We start from the raw sequence: 21,697 nt of genomic DNA, 5'->3' as shown, positions 1-21,697 counted from the left end.
GCCCCTTTTCCCCGCCCTTCCTCGCCATTGTGGGCAGAGACATGACCGTCCACGTGATGCCTTGCTCCCCCCACTCCTCCCGACTGAGGAGGAAGAGCAGAGAGGGGAGGGGGCGCGAGGCAAGGAAAGCTCTGGGGGTGGGGGAAGGGGGGCGGTGTAAGGCTGAGTGATTTCCTTCCGGCACGTCGCCCGCTCCATGGGAGGGGGTGGGGGGTTTCACTTCCGGGACGGTGTTCCGGCCCATTCCGGCCCATTTCCACCCCCGGAGGTAGGTGCTGCTCCTTGACTGGACTCGGGCCCCACACCCCGGCGCCACTTCCCTGCACCGGGGTCTCCTCGCCCGCCCTCCGCCGCAGCGCGCTCCTGGGGCGCTCAGCTACTTTCCTTCACCCCGCCTCCAGGCACCGGGCGACCTTCCACCCCCTTGGCCCCCGGCCGGGCTGATCTGCCAGACCCGCCCCCTAGCGGGGCCCCTCCCTCAGGACCCCGGGAAGGGCGGCCCCATCCCCCTCCCCCTCCCCCACCGTAGCCGGGACACACCCAGATAAGCACACCCACCTCCCGGCAGCTCCCCGCCCGCCGCCGCCTGGAGCCGGTCCCCGGGCGCCGCCCCCTTCCTAGTTCTTACCTGAGCGCTGGCTCACCCGCCCGACGCCTTGTCCCCATATTCTCCAAAGTTCCTCAGTGACATTTTGCCGTTTAGCCAGTTCCCCTCTCCCCAGGCTTCCTAACGCAGAAGAAAGCTGCTCAAGTGCTGGAGTGGCCAACCCCATGCCGTTCCCAATTCTCCCTCTTACAGCTCTCACCCGTCCAGTGCCGACGGTAGCGAAAGACTTTCCTCCAGGGGCTTCCTCACTGGGGAATTGCCGGAAAGAGCAAACAAAAAAGGCGCTGGTGTAGGCTCCAAAATAAACACATCTGAATTCATGATGGCATCGACAGAGGCTCTTATTGGATTAAAAGTTTCAAAACAAACAATAACGCTTTGGAAAAAGGTCAGATTGGCTAAAGTTGATTGTTGAAAACAGTGTATACACTTCCCTATTTAATAAGTGTGTTGTTAATGCGGGGCAGTACTGTGAGCTTGGCAGAATAAGTTCCTGAAGTTTCAGGTGTGGTGTAACAGTGTAACATATAGATAAGTGAACGCATATTGGGCTTAAGTAAATGTCTTCCTGTTCGGATTTATACAAACTACTTTCAGTAGTTGAAACTGTACTTTCAACTATCTTGTATACAACTTCAGGTTTAGTGTTTCAGCCATTTTTTAAAAAATATTTTAATGGAAAAATGTTGGGCATACTTGGTAAATGCTGTATTTTTTCACCGGATCTGGAGAACTAAGTTTCAGGATGGAAGTATCATCACCACCTTGGAATTGCCAACTTCGAATTTGGCAGATTTACCCAGCTTTCCTAATTTTGACAACTGAACTTTACATTCTCTGCATCTTGGTTGAATCCTGGCACAGCTGTGGGATTTTTCCTAGAGTTTGCCTCACAGCCCTATAACCAAAGTCTTTTTGGGGGGGGGGCTCTGATTCTTAAGCTTAGAAATATTAGCCTACGTTCATGTGGGATAGTCCCTTTATAAAATAATAAGCATAATTCTTGCAGCAGGTAGTAAAATACTAAGAAGAGGGATATCAAGCCACGTATGTAGAATTGCGTTTATTCAGAAAGCTTTCCTCCTCCAGAGAAAAGTTGTCAAGTTATGAGATATTATGTTCAGTCTGCAAGTATCTTATAGTTAACACTTAAAAGTCCTTCCCCCTACCTTCTGTTGAACTTCTGTTTTGATGTTATATACCTTATTAGTAAGGAAAGCATAGTCATAACATGAATTTTTAGGAGTCTAAAGATCACTTTTTAGTTTTAACTGTATCCTCCTGTGAAACTTAAACTAAAAAACCTGTTGGTAATTCTGTTTCCACATCTAAACATAAGGAAGGTATTTCTTTTATCTGGAGATTTTGAAATTTTACCAGATAACTATGTTTAAATACTTTTGAAATGGAAAACATCCAGGAAGTAAAATTGTAGTTATTAATGAGAATATGGTTTCTTTTTTCAGCAGGGTTGAATGCACCCTCAGGCACGACCATGGAGAAAGGTGGGAACATACAATTGGAGATTCCTGACTTCAGCAACTCTGTCCTGAGCCATCTAAACCAGTTGCGCATGCAGGGCCGTCTCTGTGATATTGTGGTCAATGTGCAAGGACAAGCTTTTCGGGCTCACAAAGTGGTGCTGGCTGCCAGCTCCCCCTATTTCCGGGATCACATGTCCTTGAATGAGATGAGTACAGTCTCCATTTCAGTCATCAAGAACCCTACTGTTTTTGAACAGCTCCTTTCTTTCTGTTACACAGGGCGGATATGCCTGCAACTGGCAGATATCATCAGCTACCTAACAGCTGCCAGTTTTCTGCAAATGCAGCATATTATAGACAAATGTACACAGATCCTGGAGGGCATTCATTTCAAAATTAATGTGGCTGAAGTTGAAGCAGAATTAAGTCAAACAAGGACAAAGCATCAAGAGAGACTTCCAGAGTCTCACAGGGTTACACCAAATCTCAACCGCTCCCTTAGCCCACGACATAATACCCCAAAGGGAAACCGGCGAGGTCAGGTTAGTGCTGTGCTGGATATCAGAGAGCTAAGTCCTCCTGAGGAGTCCACCAGCCCTCAGATCATTGAACCAAGTTCTGATGTAGAGAGCCGTGAGCCCATTCTTCGGATCAACCGAGCAGGACAGTGGTATGTGGAGACAGGAGTGGCTGACCGTGGGGGTCGGAGTGATGATGAAGTTAGAGTTCTTGGAGCAGTACACATCAAAACTGAAAATCTGGAGGAGTGGCTTGGGCCTGAGAATCAGCCTTCTGGAGAAGATGGGAGTAGTGCAGAGGAAGTAACAGCCATGGTCATTGATACCACAGGCCATGGTTCTGTAGGACAGGAAAATTACACTTTAGGGTCTTCAGGAGCCAAGGTGGCTCGGCCAACAAGCAGTGAAGTTGACAGGTAGGTTTGGTTTGGTTTTCCCATGTAATGGCTATTGTGTGGACATCACTAAAGTGTCCTCTGTAGTACAGAGAGCATTTTCCTTACCTGATTTTCTTGGTCAAAATAAGTTGATGTTGGGGAAACTGAAGGTGTGCCGAAAGACTTGCATTCTTATTTTTTTAAACCAGGAAGCTCCATTCCTGAAGTATTCACAATGTTGTGAGAACTGTGGTAAAGTTAGACACTTCCATGAATCAGAATAGCATCTGCAGCCACACTAGGATAGGATCAGTAATTGCCAGGGCTTCCTCGGGATTCCAGGCAGGGAGCCAATCATCAGCTGGGAACCTAGCAGCATTGCCCTTCCTTGATGTGTTATCACACAGGTAGGTGGCCTCCAGGAGTCTCACTTTCCTTTGTGGCACTGCTTACTTTTCTTTGCCCCCAAGTACCAAATTAGAGGAAGTATGGTACTTCCAGTAATTGTTCTTTTCAAATTAGTAAAATAGTAATTCTGAAGAAAAGCATTATGGATATTTTTCATCTCTTTTTCCCTTGTCATGTGATGGTATCTTCCCTGTTTTCTTTCATGGGTGACTGCTGCTACCACAGGCCTGACAATCTCCCTTTTTTTCACCAGTGCTACTATGCCCCATGCCTCACTTTTCTCTTTTAATACATTGTATTTATTAGACATTTCTTTTTGGTGGAAATGCCATGGGTTTCAGTCAATTGAGAGAAAGTCTCAATTGAAAGAAAGAAATATTACTAATTTAGATTGGTAATATTTGTTCTTTTTCCCTCTTAAAAATAAATTTAAATTGACTATAGGAGCAAAGAAAACTAAAGAACTATTACTTTGGTCTTGAGAAACAAATATATCACAGAGATTCAGTTAGTGTATACCGTATCCACTTCAGGTGGTCTTTTTATTTTATTTTATTTTACTTATTTCATTTGAGACGGAGTCTCGCGCCATCACCCAGGCTGGAGTGCAGTGGTGCAATCTCGGCTCACTGCAAGCTCTGCCTCTTGGGTTCACACCATTCTCCTGCCTCAGCCTCCCAAGTAGCTGGGACTACAGGTGCCTGCCCCCATGCCCGGCAAATTTTTGTGTGTGTGTTTTTAGTAGAGATGGGGTTTCGCCATGTTAGCCAGGATGGTCTCGATCTCCTGACCTCGTGATCTGCCTGCCTCAGCCTCCCAAAGTGCTGGGATTACAGGCGTGAGCCACTGCACCCGGCCTTATTTTATTTTATTTTTGAGATGAAGTCTCACTCTGTTGCCCAGGTTAGAGTGCAGTGGTGCAATCTTGGCTCACTGCAGCCTCTGCCTCCTGGGTTCAGGCGTTTCTCCTGCCACTGTGCCTGGCTTCAGGTGATCTTGATTTGAGTATTGTCTTCCTGTGTCCTTATTAAAATAATCTTGAGCATAGAACTTGTCCTCCTATGTTAGAACTGTATCAGAAGTTCTCGGGTGATGGGTGCACCAAAATCTCACAAATCACCAAAGAACTTACTTATGTAACCGATACCACCTGTTCCATGATAACTTATGGAAATAAAAAAAAATTAAAAAAAAGAAAACTATCAGAAGTAATATCAGGGCCAGGTGTGGTGGCTCACACCTGTGATCCCAGCACTTTGGGAGGCTGAGGCAGGTGGATCACTTGAGGCCAGGACTTTGAGACCAGCCTGGCCAACATGGTGAAACCCCATCTCTACCAAAAATACAAAAATTAGCCGAGCGTGGTGGCACACACCTGTAGTCTCAGCTACTGGGCCAGCTGAGGCAGGAGAATCGCTTGAACCCAGGAAGTGGAGGTTGCAGTTAGCTGGGATCGTGCCACTGTACTCCAGCCTGGGCAACAGAGCAAGACTCTGTCTCAAAAAAAAAAAGTAATATCAACTTCAATGCAAAGATTTTTTAATCTCCATGATCTATATCAATAGTCTAAAATACAGATTATTATGGGACCTTGGGAAAGAAACAGCCAAAAACCTGGTAATTACGTAGAAGAAACAAAATTATAGGCCCCGTTTTAATTTATTCTTTTATGGTCTCCCAGTATTTATATAAGGAAGAAAGGTTATATTTAGCTTTAGCTTCACCAGCTCATATGGTCTGTTATGTCGTTTTGTGTTTATTAAATTTACTAGGGCTAACCTATTATTTCAAATCAGATTATGTATTAACTCCACGAAACTATTCCTCAGTTATTTGTTGCTTGGTTTGTTCCCCCTTCCTCAGCCATAGAATAAAGAGGGGCGACATCACCATTTTTCAGGTTCTTTGATGCTGCTTTTCTATTAGTCCCCTTTATGTTCCTCTTCCAACAGATTTAGCCCCTCCGGCAGTGTTGTTCCCTTGACAGAGAGACACAGAGCCAGAAGTGAGTCTCCTGGGAGAATGGATGAGCCTAAGCAACCCAGCTCCCAGGTATGGAGTTGTGGATTTAGAACTGGTGTGGTGGTTGGAGGAATTGCTATTGTGTATGAATAGAAAATAATGAAAAAGGAAAGATGTAGGAGAGGTAACAGTGGCCCTGTTAAAGAAATACTGTATTTTTTTTCCCTGAGGGTAGCAGAAGTTTAATATTAAAATTATACAGAGACATCACCAGAAAGGAAAATTGCAGACTGGCATTTCTACCAAGCATAGATGCAAATATTTTGAAAAGAACATTAACAAATTAACACTGATAGCTGGTTTAACATTTTAAAATTAATCATTGTAATCTGTTTCATTAATAAGGAAAAAGTGATAAATTACATGTGACAATTTTGATAGATACAGAGAAGAGCAATTGGCTAAAACTCTTAGCAAACTAGAAATACAAGGGAACTGGCCGGGCGCGGTGGCTCACGCCTGTAATCCCAGCACTTTGGGAGGCCGAGGCAGGTGAATCACCTGAGGTCCGGAGTTCGAGACCAGCCTGACCAACATGGAGAAAACCCGTCTACTAAAACTGCAGAATTAGCCGGGCATGGTGGCACGTGCCTGTGATCCCAACTACTCCGGAGGCTGAGGCAGGAGAATGGCTTGAACCCGGGAGGTGGAGGTTGCTGTGAGCTGAGATTGCGTCATTGCACTCCAGCCTGGGCAACAAGAGTGAAACTCCGTCTCAAAAAAAAAAAGAAAACAGTAAAGAAATACAAGGGAACTTTCTTAATCTGATTGAAAGTATCTATCTAAAAAATCTATAGAAAACATCTTTTTTTTTTGAGACGGAGTCTCGAGTCTCACCCTGTCGCCCAGGCTGGAGTGCATGGAGTGCAGTGGCACAATCTCGGCTCACTGCAAGCTCCGCCTCCCGGGTTCACGCCATTCTTCTGCCTCAGCCTCCCGAGTAGCTGGGACTACAGGCGCCTGCCACCATGCCCGGCTAATTTTTTGTATTTTTTAGTGGAGACGGGGTCTCACCGTGTTAGCCAGGATGGTCTCGATCTCCTGACCTCGTGATCCACCCACCTCGGCCTCCCAAAGTGCTGGGATTACAGGCGTGAGCCACTGCGCCCAGCCCGGAAAACATCTTAATAGTAAATTATTGAAAGCTTCCCTTGTGTGATTGGAAATGAGACAGAATGCTACCACCACTTCTACCCAGCTTTTTATTTGTAGTCCTAATCAGTACAATAAAGCAAGAAATACAAATATATAGCGTAAGGATGACAAAGAAATAGAACTTTTGTTATTAGTAGACAGCCTGACTTGTTATGTAAAAAATGCAAAGTGAAATACTGTATTTGATTACTTTTTTTTTTAATTCTTGCTTGTGGGCCTGCAGGAAAATACACTTTTGGTGTCAGCAGAGTTTGGGAAATATAAAAAAGTAAGATTGTGGAACTCTTTCCTGATTATAATAACCATACTATAGACCTAATAGTAATAAAAAATAATCCCAGAAAACTGCATACAGGTAATTTAGGACCTGGAATGGAAAGTCTGATTTTTATACGTGTGCGTGTGTGTGTGTATGTGTGTGTGTGTACATGTGTACTGTATATACTATATGTAGTATACACACACTATATATACTATGTGTAGTATACACAGACACAAAACACAGTTACCAAGTTACTAATTTATAGCATTTTATTTATATATGTGTGTGTGTGTGTGTGTGTGTGTATGTGTATATATATATATATATATATTTTTTTTTTTTTTTGAGGCAGTCTTGCTCTTGTCACCCAGGCTGGAGTGCAGTGGTGTGACCTCGGCTCACTGCAGTCTCTGCCTCCTGGGTTCAAACGATTCTCCTGCCTCAACCTCCTGAGTAGCTGGGATTACAGGCGCCCGCCAGCACGCCTAGCTAATTTTTGTATTTTTAGTAGATAACAGGGTTTCACCATGTGGGCCAGGCTGGTCTTGAACTCCTGAACTCAGGTGATCCGCCCACCTCAGCCTCCGAAAGGCTTACAGTTGTGAGCCACCGCGCCCGGCCTGCATTATATATTTGTAAACAAATTGCTTATGATTTTTTTTTTTCTGAGATAGGGTCTCACTGTGGTTGACCAGGCTGCATTGCACTGGTGTGATCTCAACTCACTTTAGCCTCAACCTCCGAGGTTCAGGTGATTCCCTCACCTCAGCCTCCTGAGTAGCTGGAACTACAGGTGCGCACTACCATGCCCAGCTAATTTTTTTGTGTGTTTTTAGTGGAAATGGCGTTGCACCAGTTTGCCCAGGCTGGTCTCAAACTCTTGGACTCAAGCAATCTGCCTGCCTCAGCCTCCCAATTTGCTGGGATTACAGGCATGAGCCACTGTGCCCAGCTGCTTACACATTTTTATGTGTGTTTGCTATTTCATGTACTGTGTCTTGTCATTTATTTTCTTCTGAATATTTTGTTAGACTAACACATTCTAGAAAGGATAGGAATGATGGGTTTTTTTCTATTTTCTTTGCAACTCTCCTTAGCAACTAGTATGAGTAGTTGGTTGATATTTTTGTTTTTTTCTCACAGGTCTGATTGAATGATTTTTTTTAAAGCTCATGAACTCACCAAGTAGAAGACAATAAATTGTGAACATTTTTGCCTTTAAAAAGTAAACGCTGTTGAATTACGATTACATAGCTCATGTTTCTAGCCTCTGCATTACACTGATAGTATCTTGTCTAATTTTTAACTAAACCACTGAATTATTATTACTTTTCTTTTTAGACGGAGTCTGGCTCTGTCACCCAGGCTGGAGTGCAGTGGCGCAATCTTGGCTCACTGCAACCTCCACCTCTCTGGTTCGAGCAATTCTCCTGTCTCAGCTTCCCGAGTAGCTGGGACTACAGGCACATGCTACCACGCCCAGCTAATTTTTGTATTTTTAGTAGAGACAGGGTTTCATCATATTGGTCAGGCTGGTCTCAAACTCCTGACCTCAGGTAATCCAACCGCCTCGGCCTCCCGAAGTGCTGGGATTACAGGCATAAGCCACCGTACCCAGCCTAAACCACTGAATATTTATTGTGTGCATGGTATAGTAATAGCAGTAAGACATTGTTACAAACTACGTTTTTTAGTTTTGATAAGATGTTAGAGAAAATATTAGGAGCTTGGAGGAAAGGTAATTTCGCTCATATTATTAGGGCCCTTTTTCTCCTCGTCTCTCAAATATGGTACGATAACAATGCAGAGGAGGCTGTTAAGCAGATATAGGCATGTGTCACTAATTGACAGTATATTCGGAGAAATGCTAGACCATTTTGTCATTGTGCAAATATAGAGTATACTTACACAAATTTAGATGGTATAACCTACTGTACACCTAGTTTATATGATATATCCTGTTCCTCCTAGGCTACAAACCTGTATAGCATGTTACTGTACTGAATACTGTAGGCAGTTATAAAGTAAATATTTGTGTATCTAAACATAAATTACTAAATATCATAGTAAATATTTGTGTATCTAAACATAGAAACGATAGTGTAAAAATATTGTATTATAATCTTATGGAAGCACGGTTACATATGTGGTCCATCATTGACCAAAATGTTATGTAGTACATAACTGTAAATTCAGTAATGAGACAGACATTACAACTTAATGGGAGCATAAGACAGACTAACAAATACACACAAGAAAACTGTAAGACTCTACAGTATAAACTTCAGTAATAGTGTTGTGGGACTAAGATTGCTTAAAAGGCAATGGAATAATGAAATCGGTGTCCACTTAAGGAAAGTGTTGTCAAGATTTTCTTTTTTTTTTTTTGGAGACAGGATCTCGCTTTGTCACCCAGGCTAGAGTGCAGTGGTATGATCATGGCTCACTGCAGCCTTGCCCTCCCTGGCTCAAGCAGTCCCCTCACCTCAGCTCCTGAGTAGCTGGGACCACAGGCATGTGCCACCACACCCAGTTAATTTTTTTTTTTTTTTTGTAGGCACAGGGTTTCACTGTATTGCCCAGGCTGATCTCGAATTCCTGAGCTCAGTGGTGGCGCACACCTGTAATCCCACCACTTGGAAGACCAAGGTGCAGTCCTCCCACTTTGGTCTCCCAAGGGGTGGGACTACAGATGTGAGCCACCACATCCAACCTCAAGGATGTTTTAAATGCAGTTTTTAAATAAGTTAGGAAGGGATAATTTATTCCATTTATAGATGAGATAGGGATAAGAATTAGAATTCTGTAAGAATATTTACCTTCTTGAAGCAAAAGGTACAGACAGGCTATAATGAAATAAGAGATAAGTAAGATTGTGGGAGATTATATTAAGGGTAATATATATGCCTTAATGGATATGAAAGTTTAATATGGTAAGTCTACTCACCAGTTTTTTCCCCCTACTACAGAGAACTACAACAGGGCAAGGACTTACAGTAAGAATGAATATTGATAGATTTGAAGAACTTCCTGATTATGGGGGTGATTAAACTGGAACACACTAATAAAGTTACTCTTTTACTTAAAAACATTCTGTATCTTTTTCTATGACATGAAGATTAATATACTTGGCCTAATTTTTCAAGTGATTTACAGTCTTTTTAACCCAACTTTTCCCACCACTCATCAGCTTCACTGTCTCAAACAGATAGACTCTGCCTGTGTCAGAACCACATTAAACTATTTCTCTTTCTGCATCTAAAGTCTGAATGCCTCATTTCTTTTCAGGTGTCTGGGTTCAGCCAAGGCCCAGCTCCTAGTTTTATCTGTCCTAACAGCTCCAGTCCTCTTTGATTTTTCCTTTTTAGGCTACTATTATAGCATGGTACAATACAATTTTTCCTAATTCTCTAGACTCAATATATGTTGTTCCTTTTTTATTTACATTAGTTTTGTGTCTCCTATTAAACTGAAATCTCCTTGAGAGCAGAGACCACATTTTCTTTCCTCTTTTTGTTTTTGTCTTTTGACAGTTTTAGTACCAATAAGTCTTTGTTTATTCATTGTATTTTCCCAGGGAAAGGAGAAGGGAAGGAAGGGGAAAGAGTCAGCCTGTGTTACAGAATGATTAGAAAATGGGCAAGGAAGTACCCAGTACAGCAAAATCAACCATCAAATAAACACACCCCAGCGATGGGGTCACCAATGCCCAAAGAGGCTCTGTCTCCTGCAGTTCAGGAATGAGGGGAAGGGACCAGGAAAAGAACAGACAGGTACAGACTTTCCTATCCTCCCTTCCACCTCATAAATTCAAGATTTCACATAAACCTTTAGTTTCTAGTGGTAAACATGAAGTTACATTTGTTCATTTCCTATTAAGCAATCTTGTGGCCACTTTGACATAAATTTCTTACACCTGTATAAAAGTTCTTGAGTGACTTGGATATAAATTCAACATTTAGGCCGGGCGCAGTGGCTCATGCCTATAATCCCAGCACTTTGGGAAGCTGAGACGGGCGGATCGCTTGACGTCAGGAGTGAGGTTCAAGACGAGCCTGGCTAACATGGTAAAACCCCTTCTCTAGTAAAAATACAAAAACATTAGCCAGGCATGGTGGTGGGTACCTGTAATCCCAGATAATTGGGAGGTTGAGACAGGAGAATCGTTTGAACCCGGGAGGTGGAGGTTGCAGTGAGCCAAGACCGTGCCATTGCCCTCCAGCCTGGGCAAGAAGAGCAAAACTCCATCTCAAAAAAAAAAAAAAATCAGCATTTATTCTCTTTCTTGGCTTCCTGACCTCACTTTCTACATGGAAAGCCCCCAATTGCTTCTCTCTACTTCAGGATTAAAGATAAGGTAGGTTTAATCCATCCAGAATCCAGCAGTGTCTTAAGGGTTTAGCATGAATCACATCAAGAAAAATGGTCTTGACTCAGGAGATTGGAAACAAGGGATGGGGGTTTCCTAGCTTCTTCAGGATTTTTGCATCAACCATTTCAGAGTTGTGGAGATGCCCTAAAAATTAAATATGTGTATGCTTGGGTGTGTAGATTTTCTTTTGGGGGTCAATGGAAAAGAGGGAGAAGGGTAGGAGACAAATTTTTAGGACAGAAGATCTGGCCCAATAGGTAATAGGGAAAGGAGAAAATAAAAGAAAGGATGGTTCAAGATCCCCACTTTTAAGAAGAGGGCTCCCCAGTCTAATGTTTCAGATTTTTTGCCAGGTACAGAACCTTCTGTCAAAGATGCTTTGGCTATTTTTCTCTCAATACAAAAAGAAGTTTGTAAACAAACCCCAGAAGAACACAGAGAAGTAATTTGCAACTATCGGCTGGGCGAGGTGGCTCACACTTGTAATCCCAGCACTTTGGGAGGCCCAGATATGTGGATCACCTGAGGTCACGAGTTCGAGACCAGCCTGGCCAACATGGTGAAACCCCATCTCTGCTAAAAATAAAACATTAGCCGGGCATGGTGATGGGCACCTGTAATCTCAGCCACTCGGGAGGCTGCAACAGGAGAATCACTTGAACCTGGGAGGCAGAGGTTGCAGTGAGCCGAGATGATGCCACTGCTCTCCAGCCTGGGCGACAAAGCAAGACTGTCTCAAAAAAGAACATGGAGAAAGACCAGCACATTATATTTAGACAAAGTAGGCCACCTAGCAATCACCAACTCAGTGAAGTCCTACAAAGCCCAGACAAATACAGTAACTAATGGGGTGTGGGGGAAAGCATTTAGGGGAAACAAGAACACGGGATCAGACACACTACCCAAGTGTGTTTTATTGCATTTGAGAGACCACATTTTCTTATCTTTGTATCTCTGACATTATCTTCTTAGTGCCTGATTAATAGTTGTTTTATCTCTAAGTCATTCTAAGTAACTAAGTTTACTTAGTAGTTGCCCAATAAATAGGCACCTACTAAATAGGGAGTTATTTAGTTACTTGTAAAATCCTTAATTTTGGAGATCTTTCAAAACCATTAATACACCAAACCAAGTGACTTTTTAAGGCCCTTCAGTTAACTTTGGGTCTGTGGTTAGTAACTGAAAATTAGAATGGTAGAAGGCTTTGAAGTCCATGTCAAGAATCTAGACTGATGTTTGTTTTAGAAAATATGGAAACTTTTCATTTATATGGAGTTTTCATATAAATTATATGGAATAATTCATTAAGAAATAGCTATTGAACCAGGCACTGATCAAATTCCTAGATATTTGGCAATGCAGAATGTCCCTGTGCTTACAACAGAGTTTACAATCTAATAGGTAATTGCCAAGTGAGAGGAATGAAATAATCTACTTCTTGACAACAGAGAGAACCAAGAGGTAGCCATTTTTGCCTTTGCTTCTTTTTAAAGTTTAAAACAAAACTACAAAAAGTATATTGCTGCCATTGACAAGGACCCAATATACATTTTGTGGTGTTTGTTCTATTGCAACTTCACTGCAGTAATTTTTTGGATGAGACTGATCATAATGTGTGATGTTTATGCTTACAGTTTATCACTGATTACTAAAATGCATTTACTTTCTGCATGTGGACAATACTGTATGCTATTACCTTCCTTAGAGTTGGGGAGATTTCTTTTTTTTTCTTTTTTTTTAATTATGCTTTAGGTTCTAGGGTACATGTGCACAATGTGCAGGTTTGTTAACACATGTATACATGTGCCATGTTGTTGTGCTGCACCCGTTAACTCGTCATTTACATTAGGTATATCTCCTAATGCTATCCCTCCCCCCTCCTCCCACCCCACGACAGGCCCCGGTGTGTGATGTTCCCCACCCTGTGTCCAAGTGTTCTCATTGTTCAATTCCCACCTATGAGTGAGAACATGCGGTGTTTGGTTTTCTGTCCTTGTGATAGTTTGCTGAGAATGATGGTTTCCAGTTTCATCCACATCCCTACAAAGGACATGAACTCATCCTTTTTTATGGCTGCGCAGTATTCCGTGGTGTATATGTGCCACATTTTCTTAATCCAGTCTATCATTGTGGACATTTGGATTGGTTCCAAGTCTTTGCTATTGTGAATAGTGCTGCAGTAAACATACATGTGCATGTGTCTTTATAGCAGCATGATTTATAATACTTTGGGTATATACCCAGTAATGGGATTGCTGAGTCAAATGGTATTTCTAGTTCTAGATCCTTGAGGAATTGCCACACTGTCTTCCACAATGGTTGAACTAGTTTACAGTCCCACCCACAGTGTAAAAGCATTCCTATTTCTCCACATCCTCTCCAGCACCTGTTGTTTCCTGACTTTTTAATGATCGCCATTCTAACTGTTGTGAGATGGTATCTCATTGTGGTTTTGATTTGCATTTCTCTGATGGCCAGTGATGATGAGCATTTTTTCATGTGTCTGTTGGCTTCATAAATGTCTTCTTTTGAGAAGTGTCTGTTCATATCCTTCACCCACTTTTTGATGGGGTTGTTTGATTTTTTCGTGTAAATTTGTTTGAGTTCTTTGTAGATTCTGGATATTAGCCCTTTGTCGGATGGGTAGATTGTAAAAATTTTCTCCCATTCTGTAGGTTGCCTATTCACTCTGATGGTAGTTTTTTTTTTTTTTTCTGAGACAGAGTCTGGCTCTGTCGCCCAGGCTGGAGTGCAGTGGTGCAATCTCTGCTCACTGCAAGCTCTGCCTCCCAGGTTCACGCCATTCTCCTGCCTCAGCCTCCCAAGTAGCTGGGACTACAGGCGCCTGCCACCACGCCCAGCTAATTTTTGTATTTTTAGTAGAGACAGGATTTCACCATATTAGCCAGGATGGTCTCGATCTGCTGACCTCATGATTCACCCACCTCGGCCTCCCAAAGTGCTAGGATTACAGGCACGAGCCATTGCGCCCGGCCCTGATGGTAGTTTCTTTTGCTGTGCAGAAGCTCTTTAGTTTAATTAGATCCTGTTTGTCTATTTTGGCTTTTGTTGCCATTGCTTTTGGTGTTTTAGTCATGAAGTCCTTGCTGATGTCTGTGTCCTGAATGGTATTGCCTAGGTTTTCTTCTAGGGTTTTTATGGTTTTAGGTCTAACATTTAAGTCTTTAATCCATCTTGAATTAATTTTTGTATAAGGTGTAAGGAAGGGATCCAGTTTCAGCTTTCTACACATGGCTAGCCAGTTTTCACAGCACCATTTATTAAGTAGGAAATCCTTTCAGAGTTAGGGAGATTTCTTAGGGTATTGTTACCCTCAAGATTATAAATATGAATTTGTAATGTTTAATAATAGCTAACATTTATTCAGCACTTTAGTGTATTAACTCATTCAATGCTCAAAGCAACTAGTGAGGGGATGCTATTACTATATTCACTTTACAGGTGTGGAAACTGAGGAATAGAAGTGTTAACTAACTTGCTGCAAGTCACACAATAAATAGAACTCAGATTTGAACACAGGTTCCAGCATCTTTAATTGCTATGTAATATTATGCATTCATTGCGTAATATTTTAGGACCATTGAAGGTCCTAAAAGTTACCATTGTATTTAGAAAAAAGAGTACTGTTGGCCGGGCACGGTGGCTCAAGCCTGTAATCCCCACACTTTGGGAGGCCAAGGCGGGCAGATCACCTGAGGTCGGGAGTTCGAGATCAGCCTGACTAACATGGAGAAATGCCGTCTCTACTAAAAATACAAAAAATTAGCCGGGCATGGTGGTGCGTTCTGTAATTCCAGCTACTCGGGAGGCTGAGGCAGGAGAATTGCTTGAACCCGGGAGGCGGAGGTTGCGGTGAGCCGAGATCGCACCATTGCACTCCAGCCTGGGCAACAAGAGCAAAACTCCGTCTCAATAAAAGAAAAAAGAGTACTGTTACTGTGTTCAGTTCTCATGAGACTCCTCTAAAGCTGGCAAATCATATGATAACCTTTGTACCTTATGGATGAGAAGACAGCCTTAGAGAAGTTATTCTGTTTTGTCCTTGGTCACCCAAGACCTTTAGTGGGATGATTCCTCATTCTTTATGTGAACTCAGTTTTTATTATCCAGGGAAATGAAGCAGAAATAAATATTAATATAAAACAAAATAATCTTAAAACCTCAGTCTTAGTATTCAACCCTTGACTTTACATGCTGCTTCCCAAACCTGTTGAGAACTGCCTTTATTGGAAAGGCTGAATAGCACCGTCAGCATAGGAAGGGACAAAACACATTTAGAAATTAAAAGGGCACAAGATCTTCTATATCTTAGGGGGAAAAGTACGGGCACAAGATTAATTGCTAACTAGATGAATCTTGCTTCAGTTACTCCGGAGTCAACTTTGACATTTTCTTCTCTTTGCATTGGTACTTTATCCTTTGTTAAACGTATAATTCCCTCCTAGATATTTAAAAAGGTTTTTATTCCCCTAATATGACTTCAGAAGTCAGTCATTATTAACTCAGGGTAAAAAAAATAATTTCTGATTGATTTTTTAAATATAGAATTTTGAACAAGAAGCATTTCTAAATCCAAAGATTTTTATTTATTTATTTATTTTTTTTTTTTTTTTTTGAGGTGGGGTCTTGCTTTATCACCCAGCCTGGAGTGCAGCGGCCTGATTACAGCTCACTGCAGCCTTGGCTTCCCAGGCTCAAGCGATCCTCACACCTCAGCCTTCCCAAGGAGCTGAGACTACATGTGCGCACCACCACACCCAGATAATTTTTTATTGTTATTTTTTGTACAGGTGGGGTCTTGCTGTATTGCCCAGGCTGGTCTCAAACTCCTAGGCTCAAGTTATTCTCCCACCTCAGCCTCCCAAAGTGCTGGGATTATAGGCATGAGCCACCACATCTGGCCTTAAATCCAAGATTTTTAAGTAATTATTGAAAGGAATATGTTCATACTGCCTCCCAGTTTTCAGATAAAAGAAACCCATACCCTCAGACAGTTTACTCTGAAGTCAATTAAACTTTAATAGTCTTTAGAGTGCAAATAATATGTTCATATGATACTGAATATTTTACATAAAAAGGAATACTGTCACCTACAAATTGTATACATTTTTATAAAGCTAGCTACTGCTAGATTAAAATCTGGTATTAATGATAATGTCACAATTTATAATATGTTGCCATTATATATTCTATACTATCTGATATAATAAATGGTAGCCATTAGTCACTTGTCACATGTGGCTATTTAAATTTAAATTGTAATTAATTGAAAGCACTTACAATTGTAAAAATTACTCAGTTGTATTAGCCATAGCAACTCAATAGCAACAGGTGGCTGGTGGCTACTGTAGTGAGTGGGGTAGAGCATTTTCATCATCACTGATAGTTCTGGCTGAGTGTCGTGGCTTATACCTGTAATCCTGGCACTTTGGGAGACCGAGGTGGGTAGATTGCTTGAGTCCAGGAATTCAGAACCAGCCTGGGCAACATGGCAAAGCCCCATCTCTGCAAAAAGTACAAAAATTATCTGGGAGTGGTGGTGCGTGCCAGTGGTCCCAGCTACTCAGGAGGCTGAGATGGGAGGATCATCTGATCCTGAGGAGGTCTAGGCTGTAGTGAGCCGTGATCACACCACTGCACTCCAGCCTGAGTGAGAGTCCCTGTCTCAAAACAAAAACAAAAACAGATAGTTCTGTTAGACCAGCACTGCCTAAGTATTTGATTGTCTAGAATATAATTGTAAGATTAGGATCCAGGGTGTAGTGTAAGTGGGCTCAGTTTCTCCTCAGATTACTATAAAATAGTACATTCAGCAGGGGTTTAATAAGCATCCAGTTTGTCAGCCAGAAAGTAACTTTACTGTGTTGTTCTTTTATAGTAATGGAATAGAGTAGTCTCAATTTTTTAAAAATTATTATGGTAATATATTTACTTTTTGGTAATAATTTTCTGTTTGATTCGCCACTAAAAAGGTACATATATCTTAGTAACAAGTAAAAATAGATTTGATTGCTTTTAATGTGTACGCTTAATAATATTTGTTCTTTCTTGGTTATTTTCCTTACCTGGTACAGGTAGAAGAGTCAGCAATGATGGGAGTAAGTGGCTATGTGGAGTACCTCCGAGAGCAGGAAGTATCTGAGCGGTGGTTCCGGTACAACCCTCGTCTCACCTGCATCTATTGCGCCAAATCATTCAACCAGAAGGGAAGCCTGGACCGCCACATGCGCCTACACATGGGGATCACACCATTCGTCTGCCGCATGTGTGGCAAGAAGTATACCCGGAAAGATCAGCTGGAGTATCATATCCGCAAGCACACAGGCAACAAGCCCTTTCACTGTCATGTCTGTGGCAAAAGTTTCCCCTTCCAGGCCATCTTGAATCAGCACTTTCGCAAAAACCACCCTGGCTGTATACCCCTGGAGGGGCCTCACAGCATCTCCCCTGAAACAACTGTCACATCTCGAGGACAAGCTGAGGAAGAGTCACCTTCACAGGAAGAGACAGTTGCTCCTGGGGAAGCTGCCCAGGGCTCTGTGTCCACCACTGGGCCAGATTGAAACATCCAGCGGGAGGGGGCTGACCCTCTTCCCCTTTGAGCCATAAGCAGCCAGCATCAGAGCCATGGGCTGATACTTAGATTCACAAAATGCCACATCACTAGGCCAGAAGGTGCTCCCAAGATGTTGCCAAACTGGAGGATCAGCAACATACACAAAAGCACTAAAGGCTCCTCCCTTCTTATTGCCCGCCTCACACTTTGGAAAATAATCAAGCAAATCAACTTTCTAATTCAGGGATCAACAGCCTTGGTTTGTTAACTTTATAAGAAAAAAGGTTTTTTAACAAAACGATGGTGATAAATGGTCATTTATCTATCAGTCATGTTTGAACACTGTACTTTGGTCCATATCATCTTGGTGGCTATAATTGCCCAGATCTAAAAAATGCAGCAGGAGCCTCAACCATCTGAAGCAGCCAACCACAAGAGAGGAGGTAGTCATGATGGTGATGAGGAGGAGAAATTTCTCCTCTTCCTTCCCTGCCATAACATGCATTTTTGTGTTTCAAGAAAAAACAAATGAATACTGGTGGTTCTTATTTTGAAAGGTTAGACTTTATCTTTCCCCTGACTAGGCATCTAATACTTTGCCTGGTTATTTCATATAATCAGCCATCTTGAAGCAGTATTCTAGTGGACAGCATCACCTGAAGCACTTGGCAACTGGGAGTGAAATGATCAGCAAAGTGTATGCAATAGGTACTGCTACATTTGGGGGCTTGAGTGTTGTGTTGAGGAAGAGGAGAGCAGGGAGGGAAGTGTTTATATGTTTTGCAAATATCAAACAGCACAGAGCCGTTCTGCAACTTCCTGACTGGTATTTGTAAACCATAGTGCTACACATCCTTGGGTAATGGCTCTAGTTCAGGTGAATTAATGTGTTAGGCTGACTACCAAAGTTTCATCCAGTCTCTTTGGCTCCTATTTTCACATTCAGCAATATTGTACATCAAAAATGTCACTTTCCAGTGAAATGAGCCTGGATTGTATTTTTAAATCCACAGGTCTCCATATTTGATAACTTTTATATGAAGTTTTAAACATGTTTTTTCTGCAGTATTGTGGTTGAAGAAATTCAACTCTATGGTTCTTACTGCAACCACAATTTCATTTCCTTATAAATATGTAATAGTTTATATTTTCAGGCGTATAGAAGAACCTCACTTAAACATAACTATGTCTCGGGTCTGCAAACCTAGTAATTCATAAACCAACCATCAGCAAATAGCTGGTGACTCCAAGAGCTTTGCTTTTTAATAATATACTACAGGGCACTTATCAGAAAACATCATGCAGAATCATGTTGCAATAAATGATCAAAGGATCAATTTTGATCAGGTTTGGTTACTTAGTCATTCCTAAGATTTTTAAAACTTCAAGGGACCCTTTTAGTAATTCTGGGTATTTCTAAGATTCTTAATCCAGCACTGAGAGAAAGAACTTACCAAACATGTAGAGCTTTAGATACCCTGTCTTTCATGCGGTGAGAGAAGGAGGAATATTAAGGGATGCGGGCAAATAGATGCTTATAACTTACAGTGCAAGTTGAAAAATCTCTAGCTTCTCTTGACGGAGCACTAGTTGTTGGGGTTCTTTTAAGTATTTAAGTATGTAATGGTTTAAGAAATTGTTTCAGTGCAGAGGCATAGATGATTGTAAAAGAGATTTGGCAGAGGGGCAGGTCATACCTGCACTGGTGAACCATTTGTGAGAATGTTAGTCATGTGCTCCTTTCCTGAGATTGCTTTGTGGTTTGTGAAAAGGTGGGTAGAAAAGAAAGAAATTTCTCTGAGAGAAGAAATTAGAATGCAAAGGGTAGATCTTAAGCAATCTGAGAATTGTACATGTACATAAAGCTGCACCCTCTCACAAGAGAAAGGTTATTTTATCTTCTGAAAAAGCGTAGAAATGCATCTTTTATGGGAAGATAATGATGCTACCATTTAATAAGAGCCTACCCTTAAAGGCAGCATTGAAACTGTATTTTGTCTTTAGAAGACATAGACTGGTGCATCCTCCGCTTTAGTTAGGCAACAGCATGATAGGGAAAAAACTGTCTTCTAAAGCCGTCTTTAGGGACTGGCTATGCTCTGTGGCATAGAAAAGGTAAAGTTGAATTAGACAAAAATCTTTAGGGAAACAACTGGTAATAAGGTTTTCAGTGGACAGATTTTGTCATTACTAAATAGGCAGTGAGGTGAGAAGTACAGATTATGCTGCTTTGGATGGAGCTTTTAAGCCTACCAAAAAACTTTTAAGTCCATCCTACTTTTGAGAAATAGTATGCTAGAAAGTTCTTTTTTTCTTTTTCTTCTTTGTTGTATTTTTTAGAGACTGTGTCCTGCTCTTGTCACCCAAACCAGAGTGCAGTGGTGCAATCATAGCTCACTGTAATCTTGAACTCCTAGGCTCAAACGATTCACCTGCCTCAGCCTCCAGGTAGCTAGGACTATAGGCATGCACCAGCATGTCTAGCTAATTTTTTAATTTTTTTGTAGAGACGGTGTCTCTACAAAATTTGCCTAGGTTGGTCTTGAACTCCTGGCCTCAAGTAATCCTACCACCTTGACCTCCCAAAGTGCTAGGATCACAGGCGTGAGCCAGTGAACTTGGCCTGGAGAAAGAATTCTTTGTTGCTTTGTTAGTTTCTTAGATTATATGTGAGAAAATGGAGCTTTTTAAACTATTACCAAATTTTAAAGGTGAAGTGCAGTAATTTCTGTAAAGAGAAACTTTGCAGCATTTGTCAATTCTCCATCCAGGGTTAGCAACAAACAAATGAGGTAAGGACTATCTCATTCATGTGGAAATGCTATGAATGTTTGGTGGGTTTCCCCTCCCTTTTCTTTTCATTCACTTTAAATAGCTTTTTCCTATATTGATACTGTGAATAGGGTGCTTCCTGGTTATCTAGGACCGCTTTAGCACAATCATGTTTGCTGGTTCTCTCAATTGGCCTAGCCAGAGCCACAAAATTCATGAAAATTTAAGGCAGACTAGCTTTTAACAAATTAAAACTTCTGAAAACAATTTCAGCCTTTTCGTTAGAAGAGATATCATTATTCTAAATAACTGTCCAAGATTCTTACCCACATACACTGTGACATTGCCCTAGTTCTTAGCTAACAACACGTTGGTCATAGGAGTTACTGATGTTCTATCTACACACCTATTGGTGTGTGCATAGAGGACACCTCTTAAGGATGTACTAAATGGACTTTGGTTGATGCTGAAAATTAATTACCAAATCCTAACTTGCAAGTGTTACCTTGTGAAGGGAACTGCATTAGCAATGAGAGCTACATCATCATGAAGTACTTTAATGCCATGAAATTGCAAACACTGGGACTGTTTTCATTTATTGAGTGACACTTAGTAGCAAAGGAGCTATCCAGTAGTCTCAGCAAAGAAGAGAGACAGAAGTATATTAATCTATTTTCATTCTAAGATGTTCCTTTATTCTCTCTGAACTCTAATACCAGTATAAAATATAGCATTGGCATGAACAGTTAATGCTGTACTTAGGCAGAAAGGCTCCTTTTAATGACTTGTTCTCTCTTTACTCAGAACCATATTTACCTCTGAACCAAGTTGAATTTTATTTTATCCAAGTTGCAAACTACCCCATGCCATTTTTATTATAATAGAGGGTTAAATCTAATCTCAAATACATAAAGGTAAATTCATAGAGGATAAAGTTTGGGAATGAAGAGAGCAGTTAAGGAAAATTTTATTTTTTGTCATTTTTTAAATGTTTCCTGTTCCCTCTACATCAGTGAAACAAGGTTTTCCAAAGATGGTTTGAAGATAGAAAAAACTTTTTCCCCCCAGCTTCATAGTTGACATCTGGCATTGGTTGGAATTGGTCTGGTGGCAGAGTGAAATAGGGAACTTCATTTTTTTCTT

The 21,697-nt window shown here is 41.5% G+C and overlaps 1 protein-coding gene across 1 annotated transcript; it reads left to right on the top strand.

Annotated features, from left to right (window-relative positions):
- Positions 1-16: 16 nt before the first annotated feature.
- Positions 17-19,127, top strand: ZBTB37 (zinc finger and BTB domain containing 37). The gene is made up of 5 exons (XM_003258901.2): positions 17-268; positions 800-995; positions 2,077-3,025; positions 5,347-5,446; positions 17,301-19,127. Exons 3-5 carry the CDS (start codon positions 2,103-2,105, stop codon positions 17,787-17,789), a joined length of 1,512 nt encoding a protein of 503 aa, XP_003258949.2. The 5' UTR covers positions 17-268; positions 800-995; positions 2,077-2,102; the 3' UTR covers positions 17,790-19,127.
- Positions 19,128-21,697: the final 2,570 nt, after the last annotated feature.

Source organism: Nomascus leucogenys, chromosome 12, assembly GCF_006542625.1.
Source record: "Nomascus leucogenys isolate Asia chromosome 12, Asia_NLE_v1, whole genome shotgun sequence".
NCBI classification, from domain to species: domain Eukaryota; kingdom Metazoa; phylum Chordata; class Mammalia; order Primates; family Hylobatidae; genus Nomascus; species Nomascus leucogenys.
Note: the sequence above shows the minus strand (reverse complement) of the source record. Positions and strands in the feature narration are given on the sequence as shown.